The 27,375-nt window shown below is 36.2% G+C and overlaps 3 protein-coding genes across 3 annotated transcripts; 1 reads left to right on the top strand and 2 right to left on the bottom strand.

Moving 5' to 3' along the window:
* Window positions 1-122: 122 nt before the first annotated feature.
* Window positions 123-7,869, bottom strand: LOC106078470 (uncharacterized). Its single transcript, XM_013239334.2, has 3 exons — window positions 7,827-7,869; window positions 2,023-2,434; window positions 123-211 (listed from the first exon to the last, which is right to left on the bottom strand). Exons 2-3 carry the CDS (start codon window positions 2,429-2,431, stop codon window positions 195-197), a joined length of 426 nt encoding a protein of 141 aa, XP_013094788.1. The 5' UTR covers window positions 2,432-2,434; window positions 7,827-7,869; the 3' UTR covers window positions 123-194.
* A 1,840-nt stretch (window positions 7,870-9,709) lies between these two features.
* Window positions 9,710-11,696, top strand: LOC106078469 (uncharacterized). Its single transcript, XM_013239333.2, has 3 exons — window positions 9,710-9,827; window positions 10,566-10,941; window positions 11,613-11,696. Exons 2-3 carry the CDS (start codon window positions 10,569-10,571, stop codon window positions 11,627-11,629), a joined length of 390 nt encoding a protein of 129 aa, XP_013094787.1. The 5' UTR covers window positions 9,710-9,827; window positions 10,566-10,568; the 3' UTR covers window positions 11,630-11,696.
* Window positions 11,697-18,376: 6,680 nt separating this feature from the next.
* On the bottom strand, window positions 18,377-25,872 carry LOC106075427 (uncharacterized). The gene is made up of 3 exons (XM_056035841.1): window positions 25,781-25,872; window positions 24,180-24,501; window positions 18,377-18,507 (listed from the first exon to the last, which is right to left on the bottom strand). Exons 1-3 carry the CDS (start codon window positions 25,870-25,872, stop codon window positions 18,481-18,483), a joined length of 441 nt encoding a protein of 146 aa, XP_055891816.1. The 3' UTR covers window positions 18,377-18,480.
* Between the last annotated feature and the right edge of the window lie 1,503 nt (window positions 25,873-27,375).

Below are 27,375 nucleotides of genomic sequence, written 5' to 3'. Positions count from 1 at the left end.
AAGTTATGAACAAAACTTTAGAAAACAAACCAATTCAACACACATATTAATACACATATTAATACACATAACAAGACACATAAATTGGACAGAAATTTACGAATAAAAGCAACACTTTGACATTGTGTTTGTTTAACAATCAATTATTTTATTGAGTGTCCAAACTAAATCATATAGTTCTTTTTTTGATAGGTCTAGTAGCCCTTTCCACCTGAGGATAAAGTGAATTGAAAATTAGTTGCACATTACCACAATTCATGTAGATCTATTTATAATACAGAAAATTACACATTCCGTTATAATCATTTATGGCTTTTCCCGATACTCTAACAGTAAAATGTTCACTAATTCTTTTATTCGGCTTGTTATTAATAGTTTTTTATGCATTAAACGGAAGTGAAACATGGTCAACCTACTCATGGCAGGAAAAAAACTGAATGTCTTCCACCTTCGATGCGGATATTTAAAATAAGGTGGCAAGATAAAATAACCGATGAGGAAGTGCTACGAAGAGCATGATGCCAGCAGCAGACGCCTTGGCTGGCTTGGCCACGTTCGTAGAATGCCAGTAGGTCGACTTCCACGAGACATTCTGTATGGCGATCTAATAGAAGGCAGGAGAGCCACTAGTCGCCCACTCTTAAGGTATACGGATGTATGCAAACGCGATTTGAAGCTCTTCAAAATCGACACTAACAGCTGGGGAAACGTAGCACTGGATAGATCCACATTTAGAGAGAGCATAAAGGAAGGGTTTCGGATTGCAGATGCCATACACAACAGAAGCAGAAAGAAAGGTGATAATGCAACGGCGCCTGGTGATTATATATGCCCAACCTGCGACCGCAGCTGTGCATCAAGGATTGGCCTCTTTAGTCACACAAGAAGTTGCAAAGGGAAAAGATCGTCTCTCGAGATGTAAAATGCCACAAAGGCTACAGATTGTAAAGAATCATTTACACACATCTTTAGTTGAGAAATATAACGTGTTATAAGGATGACTAAATGTAAAATAGGTCCTATATTTGGATTAACTGTGCATTATATAAATTAACAGTGCATTATATCAATTAACAGTGCATTATATCAAAGAAGCATTTACACAAATAGCTGAAGGATCTTTACTTGAGCGTGTTATAAAGTTAAATGAACATAATAGCAAAATGCATTAATAAGTAAAATTATTTATAGTACACTGGGAGTCACTGGCTGGAAGAACTGTCAAGTAAAATCTTAATTAATGCTTCGCAAATGAAATAAGAATCTGGTCATTAGACAAAAATGTTCTTCCAAAGAACTAACGAGGGACGAAAAAAAAAAGTTGTCTAGAGATATATAAAGGAAAAGATTTCCTTGTTTCTTACAAACAACTTGTTTCTAATTGCTAAGGGGTGGGGAAACATAAGGTGCAAGGATTGTCGCATTGTATACAAAGCCAACAAGTAACATAAACAAGTGTTGACTTTGTAAAATCATCTCCTACTTAATGAAACTGAATGGGGTCTATAATGCATCATTCTACTGATTTTTGTAAAACTTCAATATTGCAGGAGTCTGCCCAGTGTGCTTATTACAATCTAGTTCATCTATAAACAGACCATCTCAAGATTTCTACATAAAAAAAACGGTGCTCAAAATATTCATGTACGTTTATTTATTTATTCAACTTTCAACATTTTACTAAATATATATACAACACATTCGAGTCGATTGCGGGAATTCCCAATGAAGCCGTCTTTAAAAAACTAACCGTAATTTTATTTAAAGATGATTATATTTTTTTTTTATGATCAAACCTGAGGGGTTTTTTTACTGTTCGGCCGATTTTTTTTTAAGTAGGCCTATACAAAAAATAAATTTCAAATTTCTACGAAAATCGTTAGAGCAATTTTAGAAATACCCGTCTAGTTTCCAATCAGTTTCTAACTAGTTGTTTTTTTACTTTTTTTAAACCCATGAAGAGTTTGCAATTTTTATTACGAACAACATATATTTAAAAAAAAAACATTGAGTTCAACTTACCATAGCCAGATCCTCCAAATCCTCCACCGACTCCAAGAACGGGCAAGATTCCAACACCACCTTTGCCGTATCCACCATATCCACCTCCATATCTGCCTCCATATCCACTTCCGTATCCACCTCCGTATCCACCTCCGTATCCGCCTCCGTATCCACCTCCGTATCCACCTCCGTATCCGCCTCCGTGTCCTCCTCCGTATCCACCTCCACGTCCCCAGCCGCCAATGTTACCAACTCCTACGAGACCAACACCTCCAAAACCACCAAGGCCACCCCCGAAGCCTCCAAAACCGCCTCCATAACCACCGCCGTATCCACCGCCGTAACCACCACCATAACCACCGCCATATCCACCAGTGGCGCTAGCCATGGCGACCAGGAGAAGAACAGCAAGACTTGAGGCGTACATTGTCTGATGGAATGTAAAGAAAATGACTTCAAATAAAATTTCATTCTTTAACATTGATAAACCAAACAAAACAGAAACAATTCAACTAAAACCACTGACTCATTTATTTACACATAAAAATAAACACAATGAAATGGTGAATGCTACTATTAAGATCATTAGTTACAAACAAACCAACTTGTATACCTAAACGAGGAAACCAAAACATGTTTAAAGAAAGCTATAAAGATTTGAAACATAAAAAAACATTTAACCATCACAGAAAAAACTCTAAGACATTGATCTGATCAGAAGAACAGATACAAGAACTCGTTTATTTCTTAATCGATGAGATCATTGCATAAAATCCAACTTTCTGATGTAAACTTCACATACAAGGATACCCAGCTTTAATGGGTACCTGACATTAGTTGGGGAAAAGTAAAGGCGGTTGGTCGTTGTGCTGGCCACATAGCACCCTCGTTAACCGTAGGCCACAGAACCAGATGACCTTTACATCATCTGCCCTATAGACAGGGGAACTTTACTTTTTTTTTACTGATTAAGAGAAACTGTGGTATGAATATCTATCGTGTGTACTTATAATAATGAATAATGTATTGTTATGTGTACTGCACTATTGAAAGATACATTTCCTCAAGATAAATGAAGATATTATTATTATTATTATTATTATTATATTATATGAAAAAGAAACTAATATTCATTCTCTGGCACTGCCAGGGTTGAGCTTCGTCACAAAGAAACAAAATTCATTGTAGCCTTTATAACAGTGTCCAATGAACACTCTTTTGGTGATTATTATTATGTTAGAAATGAACGAGTAGTCATTCTCTGGCATTGCCAGGGTCGAGTTTCGCTAAAGAGAAACAAAATTCATCGTAGTCCCTTTAACAGTTTCCACTGAGGAATTTTCTGGTGATGTGGCAGGTCTGCAGCAGTACCGCCCTCTGACAGGCAACGAAGATGTTCCTAGGAATGTTAAGGGCCTTGAAGGTGTCTGTGAGGTCAGTTGTTATTATCCCCTCGGTTGATATAACAATGGGGTATATTGTTATTTTGGACAATTTCCATAGACGCTTAATCTCCAAGCCTAGGTTCCCATATTTTCTTTGTTTTTCTATCTCAGTTTTTCTTAAATTATGAGACAGTGGTACAGCGATATCGATAATGGTAGCGGTTTTTTCTTTTTTATCGATGAACAGCAGATCCGGGCGATTGAAATCTACCGTTTTGTCGGTCAGAATAGGCCTATCCCAGTACAGCAGATAATCAGTAGACTCAAGAACCTCTTGCGGAGAGTATTTATAATAAGGGGGAGTGTCCTTACCGATCAATTTGTACGTCAAAGCCAAGTGTTGGTGTATTAACTTTGCAACTTGGTTATGGCGACCTAGGTAGGCTGATTCTGATAGGGCTGGACATCCTGCCATAATGTGTTCAATCGACTCGCCCACATTTCCACATTTTCGGCATTTGTCGACAACATTGAGTTTCAGGATATGCTTCTCGTAATTTTTTGTCCTTATTACTCTGTCCTGTATTGCTGTAACAAAGCCTTCTGTTTCAGGGTAGAGATGACCTGCTTTGAGCCATGTTAAGGAAGCAGCCTTGTCGATGTTGTCCCCATGTAATGAAGCCGGAAATTTTCCGTGGAGTGTTTTTTCTTCCCATTGGCGAATCTCATGCCCTACGTCGTCCAAACCTATATTGACATCAGCATTGTGTAGGTTCAGGGGGGTTGCATCGGAGTCGTATTTCCGTAGGAAGGAAACTAATTTGTTGCTGGAGGCGAGCAGTTTTGATCGTATTTTTAAAACTTGCATCTTACACAATTTGAAGATGTTCTGCAATCCACGACCCCCATCTTTCCTGGGCAGGTATAACCTTATGGTGGAGGACTTGGGGTGTAGGCATCGAAACTTGGTTAGTAATTTTCTAGTGAGTCTGTCAATGTCATGTAGGTCGGTGTCAGTCCATTTGATCACACCGAACGTGTAAAGGAGCACAGGGACGGCCCAGCTGTTTATTGCAGTGATGAGATTACTGCCAGACAGTTTGGTGTTGAGGATTTTATTAACTCTTTGCCTATATTTGCCAAGAAAGTCCTCTTTTAATTTCTTATGGTTTATCTTGGCATTCTGGTTTATTCCAAGATATTTATAAATAGAGGCGGAGTTCAATTCCTCGATGCCTTCAAATTCAATGTTGGTGTTCGTTGCCTTGCCCTTTTTAATGCTTATGATGCCACACTTATCCAGGCCAAAAGACATACAGATATCGTCACTAAAGCATTTTACCGTTTTGATTAAGGTGTGTAATTTTTGCTCGGTTTCTGCGTATAGCTTTAGATCATCCATGTATAATAAGTGGGACACACATTTTGTACATTTAGTGTCAACCCTAAAACCGTTTGTAGAGTCTTGGAGTAATGTAGATAGAGGATTAATCGCTAGGCAGAACCAGAGTGGAGATAGTGAGTCACCCTGGTATATACCTCTTCTTATGTGCACAGAACCTAGTTTATCACGATTTAGGTGCAGGTTTATCTTCCAATTATTCATACAGACTTTCAATAGTTGTTTTATTCTTGGGTTGATTCTATGGATGTCCAGGGTTTTTAGTAGCCAATCATGCGGAACTGAATCGAAAGCTTTTTTGTAGTCGATGTAACACATGTGTAAATTTCTCTTTCTTCTATTAGCTTGATGCAATATAATACCATCTATAGTTAGCTGTACTTTACAGCCCATCGACTCTTCAATGCAACCTTGTTGTTCATCTGCTAGTAGCTTATGGGCAGAACAAAATTTATACATTTTACTTTTTAAAAGTGAAGTTAATAGTTTATACACCACTGACAGACAAGTGATAGGGCGATAGTTTGATGGTTGGTTCGGATCCCCTTTTTTGGGGAGGAGAGATGTTCTCCCTTCAGTGAGTTCTAACAGCATTGAAGACGGTTCTGATATTAGCTCGTTAAAACTTGATGTTAGTGGTGCATGTACGGCTGTAAGTTTTTTCAGCCAAAAGTTGTGTATATTGTCCGGTCCAGGAGCAGTCCAGTTGTGGGTTTTTGAAATAGCTGCGGCGACTTCCTCAGCTGTGAAATCCTCATCAGACATTTCTGGTATTAGGTTGTTTTTAGTTTGGATTTCCTCGATCCAGTCAGCCTGCACATTGTAATGTAGCGGGTCGGACCAAAGCGCCGCCCAGTAGTCGGTAAAGGAGCCGTGTTTAGTGCTATCAATGGTTTGAATATTGTCAGCACCATTATCAGCTAGTTTACGGAAGAACTGTTTTCTCGTGTGCTGAAATAAAGCGTTATGCTCCTTTCTTTTGGTGGTTTCGTTGTAGCGCTTTAACCTAGCTCCCTTTAGTTTAGCTTTCTGTCTCAGAGTATCTTTCAAACATAAGAGTCGTGCGTGGCTATCACAGTCTGTCAATTTGATTCCAGTTGTTCTTAGTATTGTCTTTATTTTATTAAGTATTTTCGCGGAATGATTGTTTCCCAGATATTGTCCTATTGTATCCATTTGGCTCCTCAGTTGATTTATATTGTCTTCAAGGCGCCTTTTCCATGCTGGCACATGTTGTTTTGGTCTTTGATTAATTGGGCCTAGCTCGAAGGTCTTTTGTCCAGAGAGCTCCGTGACAGCCACAGCGGCGCAGTATATAGCGAGGTGTGTCTCAAACAAGTTTCTTGGTGTTTCAAAATGGTTGGCTAAGACTTTATTTATTTCATTAATATGTGTGTTTGTCTCTTTCTTGACGTTTAGCTTGGGGATACGAGGCCTAGAGTTAAGATTGGTGTTTTTATATCGGTCTATAAGATTAGAAAATTTTGAGTGTAGCTCATTGCTTATTGCCGATGTTGGGTCATTCTCTTGTTGGTTGGGTGTTCTACTAATGTCTTCGTTGGTCGGCTGTGTGGGCGTGTCGTTTATATCTGAGATGAGCTCTTGTATATGAAGCTCATGACCTACTTCCCTTCTTATCACGTCAATTTCTGCAGGGGTCAAATAACATTTTTTCATTATTACAGATCTTCTGTCTACAACATTCTGCTCTGTAAGGTTTAGATTAGGGTATAATTTGTTAAATTCCAGGGAGAGTTTTTGCCTATAACCTGGGAGAGGTTTATCATCACAAATGTTTACACGGAAGAACGATTTGATTATGTCTATATTCATTTCTCTCGTCCATTTGATCCTTTTGGCTCCTCTTGTTCTACCACCAACAGCACCTCTCAATTGTGTGGGGTGCGAGTCAGGGAGTAGACCGACCTCTTGTGTTTGGTCTTGAGGTTGTGAATTGCCCTCAGTAAACACTCGACTCATTGGTGAATAATAGTTACCGCCTAATTTATTTCATATTCATTGCTGTCCTGGAAGAAGCAATGGGTCCGTTCTATTTCCTCAAAATTCAAAAATGAAGATAAAAAAATTAACGTGCGTTGACTAGTTTATTTTGATCTACTGTCTCAGTAAAGAAGCTTTTTAGATCTAGGTCTAGTAATCATGGAAGTGACGTAGCGAAAATGGCGTCCCTAGCCTAGGATAAGAAGTGATCTTAAAACTAAGAAAGTTTTCAAACCCAATGCATGAAAACATCCTAAATATATGCAGACCTACAACCATGTAGCAGTACTTCAGTATTTGTCAAGTCTAGAGTACAAATACTTCCTTGATCTCGCTAAAAAGTGCACTGAGTCGGAGAGAAGGAAAACACGCCATAGCTTCCGGCGGCCATTATTATTATGATTATTATTATTATTATTATCAATAAATACTTTGAATATCATATATTTTATTTATTTATATGTGTACCTAATATGCTTATTATATGTATATGTCTTATGTACTTATGGACATAAAATGTGCATCCATTGTAAGGTGCCTCCGCGCTGTGAGTTGTGTAGATAAGTCGAAACGGAGGTAACACTCAAACAACCAAATAACAATATAAAGGTACTCGACGCTGGCGAACAATGTCGAAAAAGAAGTTTATTTCGTAATGACTGGAACCGTCGAAATTAAATATCTCCGGAAACTAAATCCGACTTCTCATTAAAGCTTGCAAGAGTATTTTGTGTTTATTTTCGTTACATTCTAAATTCTGGTACTGTTTTTAATAGCCGCGTCATTGTTTCTAAGTCAAAACTTTACCCCTTTCATGAAACAATTTTTCGAGCCCAATTCCTAATCGTGTCCTAACAGCATAAAAAACTTTTTAAATACAACTTAGAAGCTGCAATGTGAGAGTTGAGATTGAAAGTTAATGAAACACTTCAATAAAAAGATGTATAAATTAATCCACGATCCTTAAAGCTAAGAATAAAAGGAATAATCAACATTTACAAATTGATACATCTATACAACATTATTCAACGTACCGATGTTTCTAAGGTTGAAAGGGTGTGACATCTTTGAACAGCTTCACACTCTTATATACCAAATTAGTTTATTTTGACGAGAAGTCCCGACAGGGCCGGAAGGGACACTTACGTCTGTTCTAATCTCAACTTGTTCCCTTAGAATCACAAACTTCACTTTCCCGTCTCTCCAGAATCGTTTTCTAAGCCCCAATCTTTCATGATGTGTTGTACTACAAAAGGTCACGCGGATTTAATATGTATTATTTTTACGTAATTGGTGACATGGCTTCTGGCTAATCGTGCTGTTTTGTTTTCAGTTGCTATTATTAAACCGATCTTAGAAACACTCAGAAAATCTATCAAACTCGTCCGAATCATTACTTTTTTTAAACATTTTTATTCTAGACCAACATTATAATTTATTAAATACATGAATTATTGATTGCAGTATATTTTTTACTTTTGAAACTTATATAATATGCTTTTATGTATTTTCACACAGGAGTCCGTGGGTACGTCTTGAATTTAAAAACGTTTGAGAACCACTGGGCTAGAGGACTCGATAACCTTTCCCTTGAACAGAAAAACGTCAGCGGGTTTTCCCGACTGAAGGCCTTATTCATTTAATGGTTTAATAAAATTACAGACGACTCCAATGAACATCTTGCGCATCGTCTTCTCAATCTGGATCTATAGTCCTATCATAAGAAATGTATATACTCTTGAGTAGATGTATACATTCGCTTAACCAGGATTTTTTAAATATTTTTTTTTTGTGGTCAGAGGAAATCGGGGCGGGACAAAAAAAAATACATTTTTATATTTAATCTATCATTTATTAATTATTTCAAGCAGAGTTATGCTTACTGAGCGCCTAAAGGCAGCACAGAAAACTTTCTACCAGATAACCCACTCCCCACCCACTGGTCCACAAATGAGAATGGACCAAAGCGCTCTGAGCATGCTATAAGCATGAAAGTAGTGCTATATAGAAGCTATATTTATTTATTTACTTATTATTTGGAGCAAAATAATCGCTTTTACGAAACAGTCATCGGCTTCATAAAGGAGGAACTGTCATTTTTTTTAAAGTACTTTTTTAAAAATATTTTATTTCTTTAAATCAAATGAGAAATTAATTACGTGTCAGAAAAAAATGGAGATAGAGAAGTCCACTAAGAAAATGTGAGTTTCTATTATGTAGAGTATTAAAAGTACATATAAGGCTCTATATCTTCAAGTATCTCTTAATGGTTTCGGCCACATTGTTATATGCTTGCGAATCTTGGACACTGACTGCAAACTAGATCCCTAGCAATTTAATTGAAATGTTACAGAAAGCTTCTAGGTATCACATACAAAGACCGCATCACAAAGGGATTAGAGACAGGACTAGTGCAGAGATTGGACCCCAAGACGACCTACAAAACTATTTTCAAAAAAAAAAAAAAAAATGGATGGAATCAGAGGCGCTCAAAGATCCCAAAATCCCATTCTTCACCAGGATTCGAGCCCGATTTACTACTAAGCCACCGCGCCTCCAATAACTTAATGTAGTTATTACGAATGAATTTAGAACTGCATAAACTCTGGGGCTTTGTAATAATTTCCCTAAATTAAAAAAAAAATTAAAATCTTTTTTAACCCATTATTTTTTTTTTTTCGTTTCTTCAATTATTTTAATGACTGATTGTAGTTTTTACGAATTTAGAGTATATTTTGTAATGGAATTGTGGACTATGGTTTTGTCAGCACTAAATGTTAAACTCATTTAAAAAAAATGCTTAATCACTGTGACCTTGAGTAGTACAACTCATCATGAAAGATTGGGGCTTAGAAAACGATTCTGGAGAGACAAGAAAGTGAAGTTTGTGATTCTAATGTAACATGTTGAGATTAGAACAGACAAAAGTGTCCCTTCCGGCCCTGTCGGGACTTCTCGTCAAAATAAACTAATTTGGTATATAAGAGTGTGAAGCTGTTCAAAGATGTCAAACCCTTTCAACCTTAGAAAAAGCGGTACGTTCAATAATGTTGTATTACAGTAGTATAAAAATGTTTTTGAGTAAATGTTGATTATTGCTTATTTGAATCGTAGACAGTGAATTTCTTAAGTACCTTAGTTTCATTTCGCTTTGCTGTGTTTTAGTTGTAGTTACAATGTTTCTCATAAAGCACATTAAAAGTGCATAAATACTTACATATTTAAATTTGCATACCAGGCACACGCAAAAATAAATAGAGCTATAGCTCTTATGGTATTCTATTGATAATTATTATAATAATGTGAGTTTGTCTTACTAGTGTGCATTATACATAACAATACACTATAAGTACACAAAATGCATGTATGTACATATGTACATATTATTGACACACTGATAGTTCACCTGTGAAGTTTACGTCCGAAAGTTAGATTCTATTCACTGATTTCTATTATTATGAGAACAAAGTTTGTGTCCGTTTCTCTGATCTTTGTCTTGAATCTTTAATATGACGGTAAAATGTTAAGGTCCTGACCCAGAGGATGCTGGGTTGAAAACCTTTGTAGCGTTCTTAGGAATGTGTGTCTCGAATAGGTGTCCATTTGGTTTGTTAGCAATGATCTTCCTAGAAGAATTCACCATTTCATTGTATTTATTTTTATGTGTAAATAAATGAGTCAGTGGTTTTAGTTGAATTGTTTCTGTTTTGTTTGGTTTATCAATGTTAAAGAATGAAATTTTATTTGAAGTCATTTTCTTTACATTCCATCAGACAATGTACGCCTCAAGTCTTGCTGTTCTTCTCCTGGTCGCCATGGCTAGCGCCACTGGTGGATATGGCGGTGGTTATGGTGGTGGTTACGGCGGTGGATACGGCGGTGGTTACGGAGGCGGTTTTGGAGGCTTCGGGGGTGGCCTTGGTGGTTTTGGAGGTGTTGGTCTCGTAGGCATTGGTAACATTGGCGGCTGGGGACGTGGAGGTGGATACGGCGGAGGATACGGAGGCGGATACGGAGGTGGATACGGAGGTGGATACGGAGGTGGTTACGGAGGCGGATACGGAGGAGGATATGGTGGATACGGCAAAGGAGGTGTTGGAATTTTGCCCGTTCTTGGAGTCGGTGGAGGATTTGGAGGATCTGGCTATGGTAAGTTAAACTCAATATTTAATAAACAAACCAATAAAAACTTTCCAGTCACTAGCGCATTGGAATATTTTATTTGGCCATGTAAATGGTGTGGAGATTCTCCTGATGAGGTTTCCCCTTTCTATTACAAAGAGGTGTGATAAAAAAGAAAGTCTTTTCCTTCATAACATTTTAGACAGCTCTTATAGCATACTTTTGCATCATCGTAAGTTCCTTGAACGATAACTTTGTATGATGACCAGTTTATTATTGGTCTCATCTATAAGTCTATTCTATTTCCTCAAAACTGATTTTGCCTTCCTAATCTACTTATTTATTTATTTATTTTGAAGAAGTGACGCAGATTCTACTCATTATTTTTTCTCTATAAGTCACTTACGATAACTTAACTTATAAATACGTGTTGCTATCATATTAAATTATCTTTATAACACCTTATATGTCTCAACTAAAGAGTCTTCAAGTTTCAGCTCTATGTGTAAATGATATATATTACATGATAAACTGTACGTAACAAGCCAAATCAAAGAACTAGTTAACATTTTAGTGTAGGAGTAACAGACAATGCAATATAGGATTATAACGAAATGTGTTTTTTTTTTTTATTAAAAAATAAATTTACATGCTTTATATAAATGTGAAAGTAATTTTACAATTTATTTTATCCTCAGGTGGAAAGGGCTACTAGACGTACTAAAAATAAGACCTTATGACTCAGTCTCGATACTCAATAAAGTCATTGATGGTTAAACATACACATTGTTGCTTCTTTTCAACAATTCTATTCAAATTCTATGTCTGTTGATATGTGTATTAATATTTGTGTTGAATTATTTCATTAAGGTTTGTGAATAATTTTTATTAATTAGAATACACACATGAGATATAAACATACCTCACCTAAAAAAAAAGTAAAGTTCTCCTTTCAGATCTTGCGATCTATAGGGCTGATGATAAATTCATTTGTTTCTTTAGCCAACGGTGAATGAGTAGGGTGTCACGTGGCCAGCATAACGACCAACCGCAGTAACTTCCCCCAACTAAAGCCAGGTACCTATTAGAGTTGGGTAGACTCAGGGACGCCATACAAATCCCAAAGTTTAAAATCCAAGTCTTCACCGAGATACGAACCCGAAACCCCAAGTTCAGAAGCCAATCTCAGAAATCCTTAGCCTAAGATACGATAGCAAGACCACTGTAAAAATAACGAATCTCTTGCAAATACTAGTATAGACCAGTGATTCCCAAAGTGGTCTATATAGACCCCCCAGGGGTCTACAAAGACTTCCAAGGGGTCAACGAGACCAAAAAGTTTGGGAACCACTGGTATAGACAGTGTAGAGGGACTTCTTATTTTTCGACAGTTTTGCTAGGCTGGGCACATATTGGCTTCCAGCCCAAACAGCTAGAGATTTATCGCATAGGCCGCGGGATACACATTTGAGGCAAAAAGGAAATGTACTACCTGGGGCAGACGTAGACAGGGGAAAGAGACAACGGTTATGTCTTTCTCTGGATGTGGATGACTGTGTAGACAAATGAATTAATGAATCTCTAATAATCTTCTGACTCGAAGACAAGTTTTATTATACAATTAATTGTACTTCCTCTTTAAAGGTCAGTTGACATGTTAACATTCTATATGGATATTTAAGAACATAGGTCAGTGCCAATATTGAAAGAAATTTTAATTTTTAAAATATTACGATTTGTCTGTAGTAGTAGCCCAATAGTCGTAACGTGTGATAAAACATGATTACCTTTGGAGATCGGTTTGCTTGTACTGTTATTTTAATGTACATCTATATTCCTTCAAGTCTAAGCAAATCGACAATATAATGTATCGATTCTTCCTTTCCTTGCATTGGCTAGTAGAAAAGTAATCGATACTGATCTTCTAGACATTGAAGAGTCAAACGGATACTTTTTAAGATTAAACATCAAATAAAAAAACGTATTTCTATCCCTACAGGTATTGAAAACTAAATAAAATATCTCTATGTACACTGGTCTGTATGTACAATTTGGTCTGTATGTACGCACGCCTGTATGTACACATTGGTCTGTACGTACTTAGGTCTGTCTGTACGCAGGTCTGTATGTAGACTGGTCTGTATATGCATATGTATGTATGTACTCGGGTCTGTATGAACACTGGTCTGAATGTGCACACTGATCTGTGTGTACGCAGGCCCGTATGTACACATATCTGTATGTACAGTATAATGTACACGAGTATGTTTATATGATGCTATACACATTCGTTTTAGGTGGCCCACCATTTTATCATGTCTATAATTTTGAGAGTAATAAGGTTCCAACAACTCTCCTCATGACAACGTGAAAACTATATGTTCTATATTTTTTTATGATCTTTGTTCGTTTTAAATCTTTTATTAAAAGGCCCTAAAATGTGAACATATTTTATCAAAACTTAGTTATAAGCAGGGGCGTAGCTAGGAATTTCCTATCGTTTGACGGCGTGGGGGGGGGGGGCTTGACCTCTTTTGGGGGCCCCTGCATTTTGCGTAATATTTAAATAGTAATGTATAAAACACTCATTTGAGGCTCCCCTCAAGTGCAGTGGCGTAGCATCCATGGCGCGAAGGGGTTCAATGAACCCGGGCCACAGCCTGTGGCGTAGCAGCAATGGCGAAAAGAGGTTGACACCACTTGGGCCCATGATTCTTTACCAGTTGGGGCCCACGTGAGAACTTGTTACATACAAACATATAAAGAGTACTTGTGAACAAATATGATCAGTTAAAATTACCTATTATCGGGTATAGCTAAAAAGATTCAATTAGAATTATAGCTAGATTTGGGTATTTTAGATCAACAGATCAGTGTTAAAGGTGTGCTGGCACGTTCGTCCAGAGCTACATTGGTCCCTACTTGTAATTCCTAGGTTATTAAGTATAACCTCCAGGTATATACAATTAAACTAATGTATGCAACACGAGACTTAACAAAGTCGCAGGTAAACATATATACAAAGTTTTTTACATGATATATAAATGTGTAAATAAATGGCCATCAACTCACAGGCCTACTCCACACTAAATAAACAAAAACCAGTATGGCACACCACCCTAGTCATATAATATATACACTATCGTCACATTCTGGAAATCACACATCAGTGTAGGAAAATGAAGGTCACAGGCCTAAGGTCAACACTTGACCACTTTTGGCCACTCCGGGGTCACAGGCTTCAGGCTGACACAGCCACTTTTAGCCAAAAAAAAAAAGGGTCATGATGAACTATAAACTTCAGGGAAACCTATGAGCCTACAAGCTTCATAGAATCCCACCTATAGACATCCGTTCGGTAAAGCCTATCTGATGATTCAATACAGAGTTGAATTCCTCAGAGACAAGGCTATAAAAATATGTCACGTTTGGGAGTACCCCAGGATGCAGAACATCATTTGAACAATCATTTGAGGCTATATCTACTAATGAATACATTATATAAGAAAAAAGGAAAAAAATATTGCACTATTTTAAATTGAAAAAGCTTCCTCAAAATATTCTAAACCTTACAGGAAACTTTACAGAAGATCCCTGGACACATTGGCTTCATGGGAAATGAAAGGGCAGATGAGTTTTCAAAGGAAGGATCATCCATGGAACAACCAGATAGACCTGTCAACTACCTCACCCTAAGGTCAATGCTAATCAACAATCACAAAGAGGAGTGGCTCAACCAATGGGGAACAGGAAACACAGGCAGAACCATGTACAAAGAAATGAACATGCCTAACAAACTGGACAGTATTAACTTCCTCCCCCGCAAAGATCAATCTACAATCTTCCAACTAAGATCAGGACACACACCTCTGTTAAATTATTATATCAATAAAATAAATATCACACAAGTCCCCCTTTGTAGACACTGCGCCCACCCTTATAAAACCTTAAACCATATCCATTTTGAATGCCCCCTCCTAATCCACCTTAGGCAGACCCTACTACCGCTACAGCCCAACATTACCAACACCCTACATGACAGTGCTGAACAACTGAAGAAAACAGCACACTTTTTTTTTCCATGGCACAGTCTGCATAAGAGTGAGTAGCCCAGCAGTAAAAAGCTGGCTAGAAGAAGAAGAAGAAGAACAGGAAATGAATGTTTTTTTTTTCTGCCATTATTTTCTGGACCTTTGCTGTCATCATTTTATGGACCTCTGCTGTCATCATTTTCTGGACCCTTTGCTGTCATCATTTTATGGATCTTCGCTACAGCCTACTCCACGATCATGCTGAAAATCCTGGAATATGACTTTGATAAAAATGATTTTTTTTAATGAAATTTTCCTTGTATAATTATTAATATAAAATAATAGTTAATGTGTTTTCTTATGGAAAAAAAAACTAAAAAAAAAAAAACAAGCCCAATAAAGAGGCCAAGAGCCCAAAAAAGAGGCAATGCCCAAAAAAGAGGCAAAGAAAAGAGGCAAAAGCCCAAGGATTCCTAGGATGTACTAAGCTCGACAACTGAAGTCAAAAAGCTAAAAAGCTGAGGTATCCTAAAAAAAAATAATTTTATTCTAGCTAGATCTAGATCTTTGTAAACTTCACTATAAATGATCCACTTCCCTGGCACCTCGATGAAAAGATCTTGTGGATTATGTTTATGAAGTACATATGTAAAGCTAAATTTGCCATTTAATCGTATTTCTTAGCATTTATCCTAAGTGTATTTGTTAATTGGTGGTCGCTCTTCAATCTCGTCTAACTTCCTTCCTTTGTTCTTTCCTGTTTGTTTATATATTTGAGGAATGTCCCTTCAGACATTCCTAATAGAGAAGAAAGACATGGAGGATAGAATTGTCCATTTCATGAGGACTCTTCTCTAAAAGTTGTCTGGCGGTAATGCTATGAAAAGCTCCATGGGTAGGCTCTTGGAGGCTTCCAAGATATCTGCCGCTGATGTCAACTCCCTGTACTGGTTTAAGAACCCATATACGTTGTTCTTGGTGCCGATATCGGTGAGAGTGAGGGAAAGACTTGTCGGTAAGTCTTTTGGGAATGAGACCCTCAGGACCGAGGTCGTCCAATAGAAGAGAAAAAAAACAAAGTTACGTCACATTTGGGTTTCCCTCTAGAGCCAAAAGGAGAATCGTGTAAATTTTCAAATGTTTGCGGAGGAAGGATCCAAAGTGGAGGTGGTACACATCGGCACTTCTGACAAGTGGACTTCTTCCATCAATGTGAACAAAGGTTTGTCTGTTCCGCACTACACACATTATGCGCTACGAAGGAGATCCCAAGACATACAAAGTTCTAGTAACTGTTCCGGGAAGAAGGCAACAATGCTGGCATTGCAGACTGGACCAGCATTGGTCTAATCAGTGTCCAGCCCGAAAGGCTCGTGCTGAGCCCGTTAAGGGAAAGAGCGGTCCCCAAGTTATGCCCAAGTGGTTAAAGGGGAATAATCCTAAAGAGAAGGAGCATTTCATAGACAACATTTTATCATAAAGTTTTCCATTTTCACAGCATGCATCTTCTTTCTCACTTTGTCTGTATCAATTTGTTCAGCATTGCTGTCATTTTCGAAATTTTGATTAATCAACAATTATATTGCAATTTCTATGACACAGAGCAGGTTGGATTCAGTTGTTTTTTCCATTGAGCGAGAAACAGCCAAAAAATTTAGAAATAGATGCACTGGTTACTGACTTTGTTACTTTGAAGGCCAGAAAAAAATGTATGATCTATTTACTGTCAAATGATGGAAGTAGAATTAAATTATAGTTTGTATCAATATTTAAAAGTTTTACACCTAGAAGTGTTTTAAGAAGGTGGTAAATGTTAGAATTTAGAACTCATAAAACATTTCTTTATTCATTTAAAAAATCTTGAAGTCGTTTTATTCTGTTTAGAAATTGTACAAATATTGACTTTTAAGAGTTTGTTACTTGCTTGAGTCCTAACTGAATCAAACGTAATGACATTACTAATTAACTAATTACTAATAAAAATGGCACACTACTTGCATTGGAATGTCTTTTTGTAAATGCACCGATACATTCAAATTGCTCAATTGTTTTGTCTCACATTACATTCGTCTTATTGGGGGAGGGGGGCCCACCAACATATTCCTGAACCCGGGCCCACGGTTACCTTGCTACGCCACTGCTCAAGTGGCGGCCCGGGGGGGATGTTCAAATTCTCCCCCCCCCTCTCCTCCCCCACCCTAGCTACGCCAATGGTTATAACTTGTAACAGACATAAGAGGTATACTTGGAATCCTGAAGTAGAAATTGATTATAACTATTTTTTTGTCTGAAATCGAGATTAACTCTATATCTCAGTAATTATTTTTCACGTTCCGATAGTATATTATTCATTTTGCTCATTTGTATTTCATTATCCTGTTATGATCACACTTCAATAACACTTTGTTTGTTATCAGAAAATGTTATATTTGGGTATTGAATTATAGGAGAATGCGTGCTCTTTTTACACAACACATATTAAAGTTTTAAAAATCCAAAAATCAATTTAGTTTAATGGGAGTCAAATCAACGTTGGCATCGTCAATTAGTAGAGAAAGAGTTAATGATATACAGCCTATGGCATGCGGATCAAATTCTGCCTGAGACGCAGAGCTATCTGGCCCTTTAAAACTTCTGTCCACGCTGCATAAGGAAGCCTTGAGGCTTTGAACTATTGGACTAAACGATATTTCGTTTCACTGATACAGCCTGGGACTTTGCATCTCGTAAATTTACATGGCCCACAGTCCGATAAATGTTGGACACCACTGCTTTACATCTATTTGTTTAAATCATTAAACTGAATTGAGTGTGGTAAAACGCTTGGCTTCCGAACCGAGAGGTCCCGGGTTCGAATCTCGGTGAAGACTGGGATTTTTATTTTGGAATTTTTAGGTTACCTTTAAGTCCACTAAAAGAGTACATTCATTGGGGAAGGTTAAGGCGATTAGTCATTGTGCTGGACATACGACACCCTAGTTAACCCTATAAATATATAACCTTTACTATACATCATCTGCCCTTTAGGTTTCAATGTCTGAAGGGGTACTCTACTTTTTTTTTTATTACAAGGCTTTTATCAACTTATTGCGTCTCTGTCTGATATACATTTTGTAGGCGTCATTTATCCGATTTCCCATTCACGGATCAAGTTGAAACTTTGCACAGTTATTTATGTTCCTAACAAAATATATAAATCAATCAAAATATTAAACAATTAATTAATAAATTAGAAATAATTAATTAACTTTCTTTGAAATAGTTAAAGGAAAATACATGTTTCCAGTATTGTGATATATGGCTATAATGTGCAGTTCTTTCTCTTATATAATTATTTTTATTTTTATTTTCTTGTTATTAAACTTAAAAATTAACGCATTCATGCATATAAAAAATTAAAATACAAATCCCTTTAAAGAGAAAAAGACAAATTTGTTTTTAAATTTCATTTAATTCAATAACAAAAGTGAATCTCCATGGCAACTTGAATCGTTTATGTTCAATACAAGCACCAACACACAATCAAGTTTTGGATTTATCTAGATCTAATAATAGCCTTTGCCTGAAAAAAAGGGGGAATTAAGAAACATGTTGTATTAGAATTTTGTAATAAAATAAACATTAATCAAGAAATAATCGATAATCAATTTTTCCTTCTTTAAAAATCCAATAGAAAAACAGAAAGTCTTGTAACAAGAGAGGGCAGGAGTTAGACTTGATAAATCATCATAAATCCCTAATAACATAAGGCAAATTTTACAAAGCTTACACCAACTCGCGCTGTCTGTCTGGTACAAATTTTGTACACGTTATTTCTCCAAACCAATTCATGGATCACTTTGGAACTTAACAAAATTATTTATTGTACTTGACAAAACATGAATCAACAAAACATAAACTAATTAAAAAAAAAATTAGTTAATTAATTAGTGGTAATTAATTATTTTGTTTAGTATCTAATAAGGGAAAGAAATGCTACTTATTGAGCTATGTGACTGTATATATGGAGTTATACCCTTATTATATTTTGTACATGTTTTTCTCTCACTTCCCATTCTTGAATCAAGTTGAAATTTGCATAATTATTCATAGTTGATGACAATCCATAAATCAACCACAAAAAAAAAAAAAAAAAAAACAATAACCAATAAGGGAGCTTATTCCTGCAGTTTTGAAACTTTTTTAGATTAGCTTTTCATTTTAGCTCTCGTGTTTATGTTTGTAATGTTATCACAGCGCCTTGAGCCTACATTTTGTTTGTTAACAGCGCTGTATAAATAAAATTATTATTATTATTATTATCATAGGAGAATGAGTATTCATTCTCTGGCGAAGCCAGGGTCGAGTTTTGTTAAAGGGAAACAAAATTCATCGTAGTCCCTTTATCGGTTTCCATTGAGGAATTTTCTGGTGATGTGGCAGGTCTGCAGAAGTACCGCCCTCTGAAAGGCAACGAGAATGTTCCTAGGAATGACAAGGGCCTCAAAGGTATCTGTGAGGTCAGTTGTTATTATCCCTTTGGTTGATATGACAATGGGGTATATTGTTGTTTTAGATCATTTCCATAAACGCCTAATCTCCGAGCCAAGGTTCCCATATTTTCGTTGTTTTTCCAGCTTTCCGTTATTATTATTATTATTATTATTATTATTATTATATGGCTGTGATTTTGAGGTTCTTTCCCTTAGATAAGCTTTCGTTTTTTTGTTTTTTTTTTAAAGATAATTTTTTTAGCATGTTCCTGTTCTCGTTCTTCAAAATATTTGAAATATAAGTGGAAAAAAATGTATTGCCTATATCCAGCGCTGTAAGGATATTTTAAAGGCAGGTCTACGGACATTGTCAATCAAGTAATATCTGATGCGTGGCATAAACCGCTATCAAAAGGGCACATGTTCGAATCCTGATTCGAGCTGAACTATGTTTACTAAGCCCCTTTCAAACATTAAACCCTCCCCCACGAGATTTGAGCATAGAAATGAGACCACATTCAAGATGCGCTATACAAGAGATCGTTGGCTGATCAAGGAGGGTGTTGTACACAAGTTTAGGACTTAATAAATTGTCAGTATGTAGGTGTGTGTTTGTGGGGTGGTAATGGTGGTGCTTGAGACCCTTTCCTTTCCAGAAGTGTTCTTAATTTTTCTACTGTAGTGAATCAATGTATTAAATTTAGTTTACAGTTTATAGGCTCATTTTTGTACTGAACACATTCGTCGGTGATTACAGAGGTGTTATATTTGTTATACACTGTATGATTATAAACATAACTACATTTATTCTGTAAATTATGGATCTAACAGTTTGTAGTTGTTATTGTTGTTATTATTCAGAATTTACGATAATTATTTCATTAACCATCAAACATAAAGATCTAAAGCCATTAGATCAGACTTTCGTAATAAGATTTAAAGAAGAAAGATCATGGCCACAGATCATAAGCCAAGGGAGATGGGGAGGGGGTGGTGGTCTAGAAAGTTTAAAAAGTTTTGTTGTTTGTTGTTTGAATCATTGTTTTCATCGGCCCAAGTATTGTATTATAAACTGTGAAATAATTTCTTTGCTGGGAAGATAGTTACGTTTTAACCTACCACACTGAGCATGCATGGAACCAGGGGCGTAACTAGGGATTTGGGGGCCCGGGGGGATTGACCTCTTTTGGGGCCCCTTGCATTTTGACATTCGACATATGACATGAGATAATGTACGCAAAAATATATAAGCCCCAAATCAAATTGGTTCAGTATATCAGTAAACGTAACAAAAAGTAATCATCAAGACTCTTTTAATGAATAATACCGTTGTTTATTAGTTAAATAATGCACAAGTGACAAATCTAAATTGATATCGCTTCACTTCGTGCATTCTGTGCAGCAAAGACATCTATAACATCAACTACATCGATACTTTCTAGTATTTGTGACTTCAGTGACATTAAAACTATGATAAGCCTTTCTTGCGTCATTGTGCTCCTGAGATACTTTTTGATGAGCTTGAGCTTTGAGAATGATCTCTCACATGACGTAATGGAAGTGGCCTGAGTTATCGGTATTCGGAGGAGGTTGCAAAGTCTGAGCACACGTAATTCCCATATGAAGCCTGTTTCCTCAATATGTCTATTGGTGATTGTATTACTGTTTGTTGATGAAAAGTGCTCGTGCATCAATGACATCATTGAAAAAGCGATTTTCCATTTATTTCAACATACAAACAGGAAAAGTAGCACAGTTTGTCACAAGCGTGTCTTCTAACAGGTGTCTTGGTTCAAGAAGAAACCCAAAAGTATCCATTTTCTTTCCAGCCTTTGGAATCTGCCCTTCATCTCCATATGAAATCTGTCCAGCACTTCTGTCGAAACACGTTTGAATTGCAGTTGTATTGACAGTCCTACATTAGAACTCAACTTCCCATCAAGTCTTTTCTTTCATATGGTTGTTTTGATTACAGGGAATCCATAGTATTCACTACCTTCTTTTGCTTTTTCGATGGATTGGGTTTTTGTCAGTTTCTCATCATTTTGCAGAAAGCATGAAAGGGTACTAATTTCTTTAGCAGATTCCCGTATATGCAGTCCAGACTTTTGTAGTTTCTTCCGAACTATATTAATTGGGCACAGGAGCTTTGACCAGAATTCAAGATAGGCAAAAAATTCGTAATTTTCCACTGCATGAAGAAGATTCTGTGCTAATATTATATGGCATTACGTCATTGTTGGTTGTTTATGTTTTGTGCGAAAGCAAAAGGATTCAGAGCATACAAAAGTGGGAAAGATCCATATCTCGTTATGCCCGAGTATAGAAATACTCCGATAAGTGAACTGCCGTATTCATCATCACAACTGCTGACGAGAAGAAGACTCAGGGAATCATTCCAACTGATCCCAAACTATTGAAACCATCGGTAGCTGAAAATGCAGAGACATTACTCAACGAACGACAGATGAAAAGCAAAGTGAAATACGATGCAAAAGCAAGACTACCTAAAGATTATTCTGTCGGAGAGTTCGTCTAGGTCAAACGTGGCAGAAAGCAGTTGTCATAAAAAAAAAATCAGCACCCAGATCTTACATCATAAAGACAAACAATGGAATAACATACAGAAGAAATCAACGCTTTTTAAATAAGAGTTTCGATGAAGACATCTCTGGGTACTATGATACCGATGAAGACAATGAACTGCAAACTGTTGCTACAAACGAAACAGACAGTTATAGATCAACGTCTAGAGAACTTGTTCAGTCAAGACAACCAGAAGTGGACGAATTGTTAAAGTTCCTTCTAGACAGTGCCGGTCGCAGTGGGCGCCGCGCTTTCATAGGCCCCGCGCTAATTCCAAGTGTACATTATTAAATTAAACAATTATAACGTATATAAAATAACAGGGTTTTCGCGACCTCCTGATTTTTCAGGGCCTCCAGGAAATCTCATGAAAAGGCAAAATATACGATAAAGTCCTGAACTTTTTTTGAATTTATTCAAATCTCCTGAAGAATAGACGAAATTGACGTTTTGGGGTGCCAATAAATAAAAAGTGGCATTGCGAGGCTGCTAGCTTTCATTTGAAAAAAAATGATTGCAAAGACGAAAGTAGGCCTATTTTCTAATTCAAAAAATAATAATTTTGACATTATGCTTATCTCTACCCAGACTAGGCCCCGCACGATCCGTTTCGCATAGGGCCCAGCAAATGCTAGGGCCGGCCCTGCTAGTAGATATCACTATTAAGAACTTTAAAAGGAAGGGTGTGATAATAACTTCAATAGAAAGGATGTATTAATATTATATGATATTACGTCATTATTTTTTGTTTATGTTTTGTGCGAAAGCAAAAAGATTAGATCATTAGATGTAAATAAAAAGAGAGTTTCCATTGGATTGAGGAAAGATGAATAAAGGGGTAATAACTCGAGTGTGAAGTTTAATTCTGAAATTATAGACGCCAAACCCGAATAATGGACAATTTTAGCATTGTTAAGAATAACTTTTAGTTATACTCGATTCTGTAAATTTTGCTTCAAGGTTAATTAGTGTAGCCATATAATACTCGCCATTTAGATCTATTATTAGTAAAGGTAACAAGATACCTGGAATTCGCTGTATACCATGCAGTTTTATTCGTGGCAACAAAGTTTAATATAGAAAATATACACAATCTTTAAAAACTGATCTCTGCGGCAAAAATATTTTTAAAATATCTAGGTTTAGTCTTTTTGATAAATTTAATCCATAAATGTTGATAAAAAAAAGACACCCGTTGACACTATTTGTCAATCAAATATATTAATTTATGTATTTACAAATAAATTTCGGACACCCATTTGGGGGCCCCCCACCTAGTAGGTGGGGGCCCGGGGGGATTTTAAAATTCTCCCCCCCCATCCCCCCCCCCCTTAGTTACGCCACTGCATGGAACCATAAAATAAACAAGAAAAAAAAACGTAAAAAAGAAATTATAGGGAGTATACTTGTATTGGTATCTTTATTTGTAATAGATCTACACTAACAATAGTTAATCTGTGCGATTGAAAATATATTAATCATATGTTTTTGAATAGCACAATTTCTTGCTTTTATCTTTCTCAATACACTATGATCCTATCACTGGTCTGGACCGATTGGTAAAAGGGGGGGGGGGAAGAAGGGGTTATCAGGGAGAATGCCACCATGATCGCTTTTTAAATGCATTTATAATAATAATAAAAGAAAATGCTGATCTCTGCGAACTATCTCTCTCTACAAAGTATAAAGGGGACTAATTCAACAAATTCAAGTACAATGTCCTTCCCTTGTTCGATGCCAAACAAAATAATTAAATGTCCAATAGTAATTAACTAATTGGTTAATTTTTTATTGATTGTTGTTTTGTCAGAAAAAAATTAATTATTGAATAAAAATGTCCACTTAATCCGAGATAGGGTGTGGGAGAAATAACGAGAACAAACGTTTAACCAGACAGACAGACGGAGTGTGTTGAAATAGCCTTGTAAAAATAAACTGCCTATACTGTTAGAAAAAATTTCGTTTAAAATCATAAACAGCTCCAGCCGACAATGTGTAATAAAGTCGCCCAGGCATGACATTCATTAAGAAAATTTTCTTTGTGTTGGTCCTGCCCATGACTTGTTTGTCAAAACCTTATGTGGCCCAAAAAGATTGGATACTACTGGCATATTGTTCAGCACAAGAATCATTCAAGTAAAAAGCGAAATATTTTTTTTTTAAACAATCAACTTACCGTATCCATATCCACCATATCCATATCCACCATATCCACCTTATCCGTATCCACCAACACCAACAGCGACAGGAATGACACTGACAAATCCTTTGCCGTATCCACCATAACCTCCTCCGTATCCACCTCCGTATCCTCCACCGTAGCCGTATCCACCTCCACGTCCCCATCCACCGAGTCCTCCCCAGCCGCCTCCGAGACCTCCCCAGCCTCCGAGTCCTCCAAAGCCTCCCCAGCCTCCAAGACCTCCCCAGCCTCCGTATCCAGTAGCGCTAGCCATGGCGACCAAGAGAAGAACAGCGAGAACTGATTTGTACATTGTCTGGGGAAGCAAGTCAGAGAATATTCTGCTGTATATGTCATTAAATACTATACTTATTTGTACTATGACAAATATAAAAAAATATGTAATAGGATTTTTTTTAGTGACGTGATAGATAATGACTCAGAATAGCACTGCAGCCTTGACTAGACAGACAATTTATGTCACTATTTCTAACAACTATAATGTTCCAACGTTTTCAAAAATAGCATTTCCGTATGTTAACATGAACTTTAATATTAACGACAGCCATTGGAATAACATTTTTCACAATTACATTCTTCTAATGATTTTTTTCAATACATTATAAACCACGGCACTTTTGATTGTATCACATTTCTCTACTTGCAATAATCATTTATCAAAATTAATGGAATACAAGACATAGGCTACTACTTTCTATTTCGTCTAAAGTAGCGACAAGTGAAAGTTTCGTCATTTATTTTGAATAGCTAAAAAAATGGCTTTACAAATTTCTGAATTTATAAAACAAGCTTTAAAGATTACTGACTTTATAAAAAAAGAGCTTTACAGATTTCTGACTTTATAAAAAAAGAGCTTTACAGATTTCTGACTTTATAAAAAAAGCTTTACAGATTTCTGACTTTATAATAAAAGCTTTACAGATTTCTGACTTTATAAAAAAAGCTTTACAGATTTCTGACTTTATAAAAAAAGCTTTACAGATTTCTGACTTTATAAAAAAAGCTTTACAGATTTCTGACTTTATAAAAAAAGCTTTACAGATTTCTGACTTTATAAAAAAAGCTTTACAGATTTCTGACTTTATAAAAAAAGCTTTACAGATTTCTGACTTTATAAAAAAAGCTTTACAGATTTCTGACTTTATAAAAAAAGCTTTACAGATTTCTGACTTTATAAAAAAAGCTTTACAGATTTCTGACTTTATAAAAAAAGCTTTACAGATTTCTGACTTTATAAAAAAAGCTTTACAGATTTCTGACTTTATAAAAAAATCTTTACAGATTTCTGACTTTATAAAAAAGCTTTACAGATTTCTGACTTTATAAAAAAGCTTTACAGATTTCTGACTTTATAAAAAAGCTTTACAGATTTCTGACTTTATAAAAAAAGCTTTACAGATTTCTGACTTTATAAAAAAAAGCTTTACAGATTTCTGACTTTATAAAACTGTTTGTCTGGTTAGGAAAATATTTTTGGAACTAACGTTCTTTTGGAAAAAAAAAAATTAAAAATACAATTTAATGGATGCATTTTTATTCCAATGAGATGTATGTCTTTTATCGTGGATACTTACCGTTGAGTTGGTGGATTGCGAGGCAGAGACGGCGGTAGGTGATCCGTGGAGTGATGTCTCCTTTTTACCGTATTGACTGGCCTTATATGCATGTCCAGAGTCAGCAGCCGCGGGGCAACACGACATGTACTAGATAAGCCTGTCAATTCATTTTAAGCCAGCAAATTGACTTGTGGACAAAAACAATGACATTTTCATGTCTTAGTTAAAGGTCAAGTCGGATTTAATCGTAAATTCTAATGCTTTAAAGGTCAATGACATAGTGCTCATTCATTTTTTAATCGATTGCTAGCATAAAGTGCGTTATGTCATCCAGAAGCGTGGCAAGGTTGGGCAATGTGACGAACATTGTTTTTTTTTTAAATCATAGTATCACTATCCTACTTACATGCATTTGTCAAACAATTCATTATTATTATTTGAACACTTTAAAAAAAAACCCATAAAAGTGATATTAACAGATTAAGTATTTAAAAAACGTTTTAAAACAGCAGAAAGTGCTAAAAAGCATTTAAAAAATTTGATGAGTGATCAGATGCTCTCAACTGGCGTTCTGAAACACCTTTTTTAAAACCATAAACCTTGCATTCACAAAAATAGAAAAGCTTTGTGTTGTTTGTTGTTGGTGGTGGTGGTTTTTTAAAGTATTTTTTTTACTTGTTTTTTTTTTTTTTTGGTCTTTTATAAACACGAAAAGTAAGAGTGACCTGCCCACAACCTTTCATCAGCACTCAATAGTTTCTGCAAAATGAACTGGCTTGTCTTACAGAAATACAATAATGACGACGGGGGATAGCAGTGAGCAAGGGTATGAACCCGGGACCATCGGCACGACCTAATGACAGTCCAGCACTATCAGGCAGCCATCTTGATAATAATATTCTTTAAATAATACTTCTGATAATTACGTATTTCCTCATACCCAAGACTCTAGAGCCTAGATTTAATTGCAATGAATGTGTATTAGCTCTTCACCTGTCATCTTTAAATAAATATAAAACACTACGTACATTCCTTAACGCCCAGTGTGGTAGGTCGTATCTATGGAATATACAAACAAGGGGAGGTAACTCAATAGGTCTAAACTAAAATGTTTGTTTGTAAAATGTTTTACATGTTTCGGATGTTCCTTCAGAGTTGAAGATAGTTTACTTCCTAGTCCAAACCTTCCGCAGGACGACGGGGGATGGGAGCGGGCAGGGTTTGAACCCGGGACCATCGATAAATCCAAACAACAGTCCAGCGCGCAAACCGCACGACCAGGCAGCCATCCTAGTTGTCAACACAAACGTAGATTGACACTTAGCTGCTCTATACAGTGGTTCTGATTTTAAAATGCGCCTAAATCATTGTACATTATGTAGATAGCTAAGGAAACAAGTTTCCAAAATTATCCAAATTATTTAAAAATACATCAATTCAAAAAATAATAGAAAAGAGAAACTCCTAAATAGTTGAATTTTGTCTAATTTTCGATAAGAGATGTCGCTTTTTAATTGCAGTCTCATTTTAATATAATAAAACTCGACGAAAGTTATTGGATTTATTCTGTACAAAGTAATGACTGCTTAAACTTACCTTTAATATCTTTTTAT

The sequence above is a fragment of the Biomphalaria glabrata genome, chromosome 7 (assembly GCF_947242115.1).
Source record: "Biomphalaria glabrata chromosome 7, xgBioGlab47.1, whole genome shotgun sequence".
NCBI classification, from domain to species: Eukaryota; Metazoa; Mollusca; class Gastropoda; family Planorbidae; genus Biomphalaria; species Biomphalaria glabrata.
This window is presented reverse-complemented; position numbering and strand designations above follow the sequence as displayed.

What these genes read in the sequence shown, in the direction of transcription:
- LOC106078470 (XM_013239334.2), bottom strand. Translation starts at nt 2,431, where the DNA reads ATGTACGCCTCAAGTCTTGCTGTTCTTCTCCTGGTCGCCATGGCTAGC.
- LOC106078469 (XM_013239333.2), top strand. Translation starts at nt 10,569, where the DNA reads ATGTACGCCTCAAGTCTTGCTGTTCTTCTCCTGGTCGCCATGGCTAGC.
- LOC106075427 (XM_056035841.1), bottom strand. Translation starts at nt 25,872, where the DNA reads ATGCATATAAGGCCAGTCAATACGGTAAAAAGGAGACATCACTCCACG. An exon ending in CGCAATCCACCAACTCAACG is followed by an intron (nt 24,502 to 25,780) that starts GTAAGTATCCAC and finishes TTGCTTCCCCAG; the next exon opens with ACAATGTACAAATCAGTTCT. An exon ending in ATATGGTGGATATGGATACG is followed by an intron (nt 18,508 to 24,179) that starts GTAAGTTGATTG and finishes CCTTTTTTTCAG; the next exon opens with GCAAAGGCTATTATTAGATC.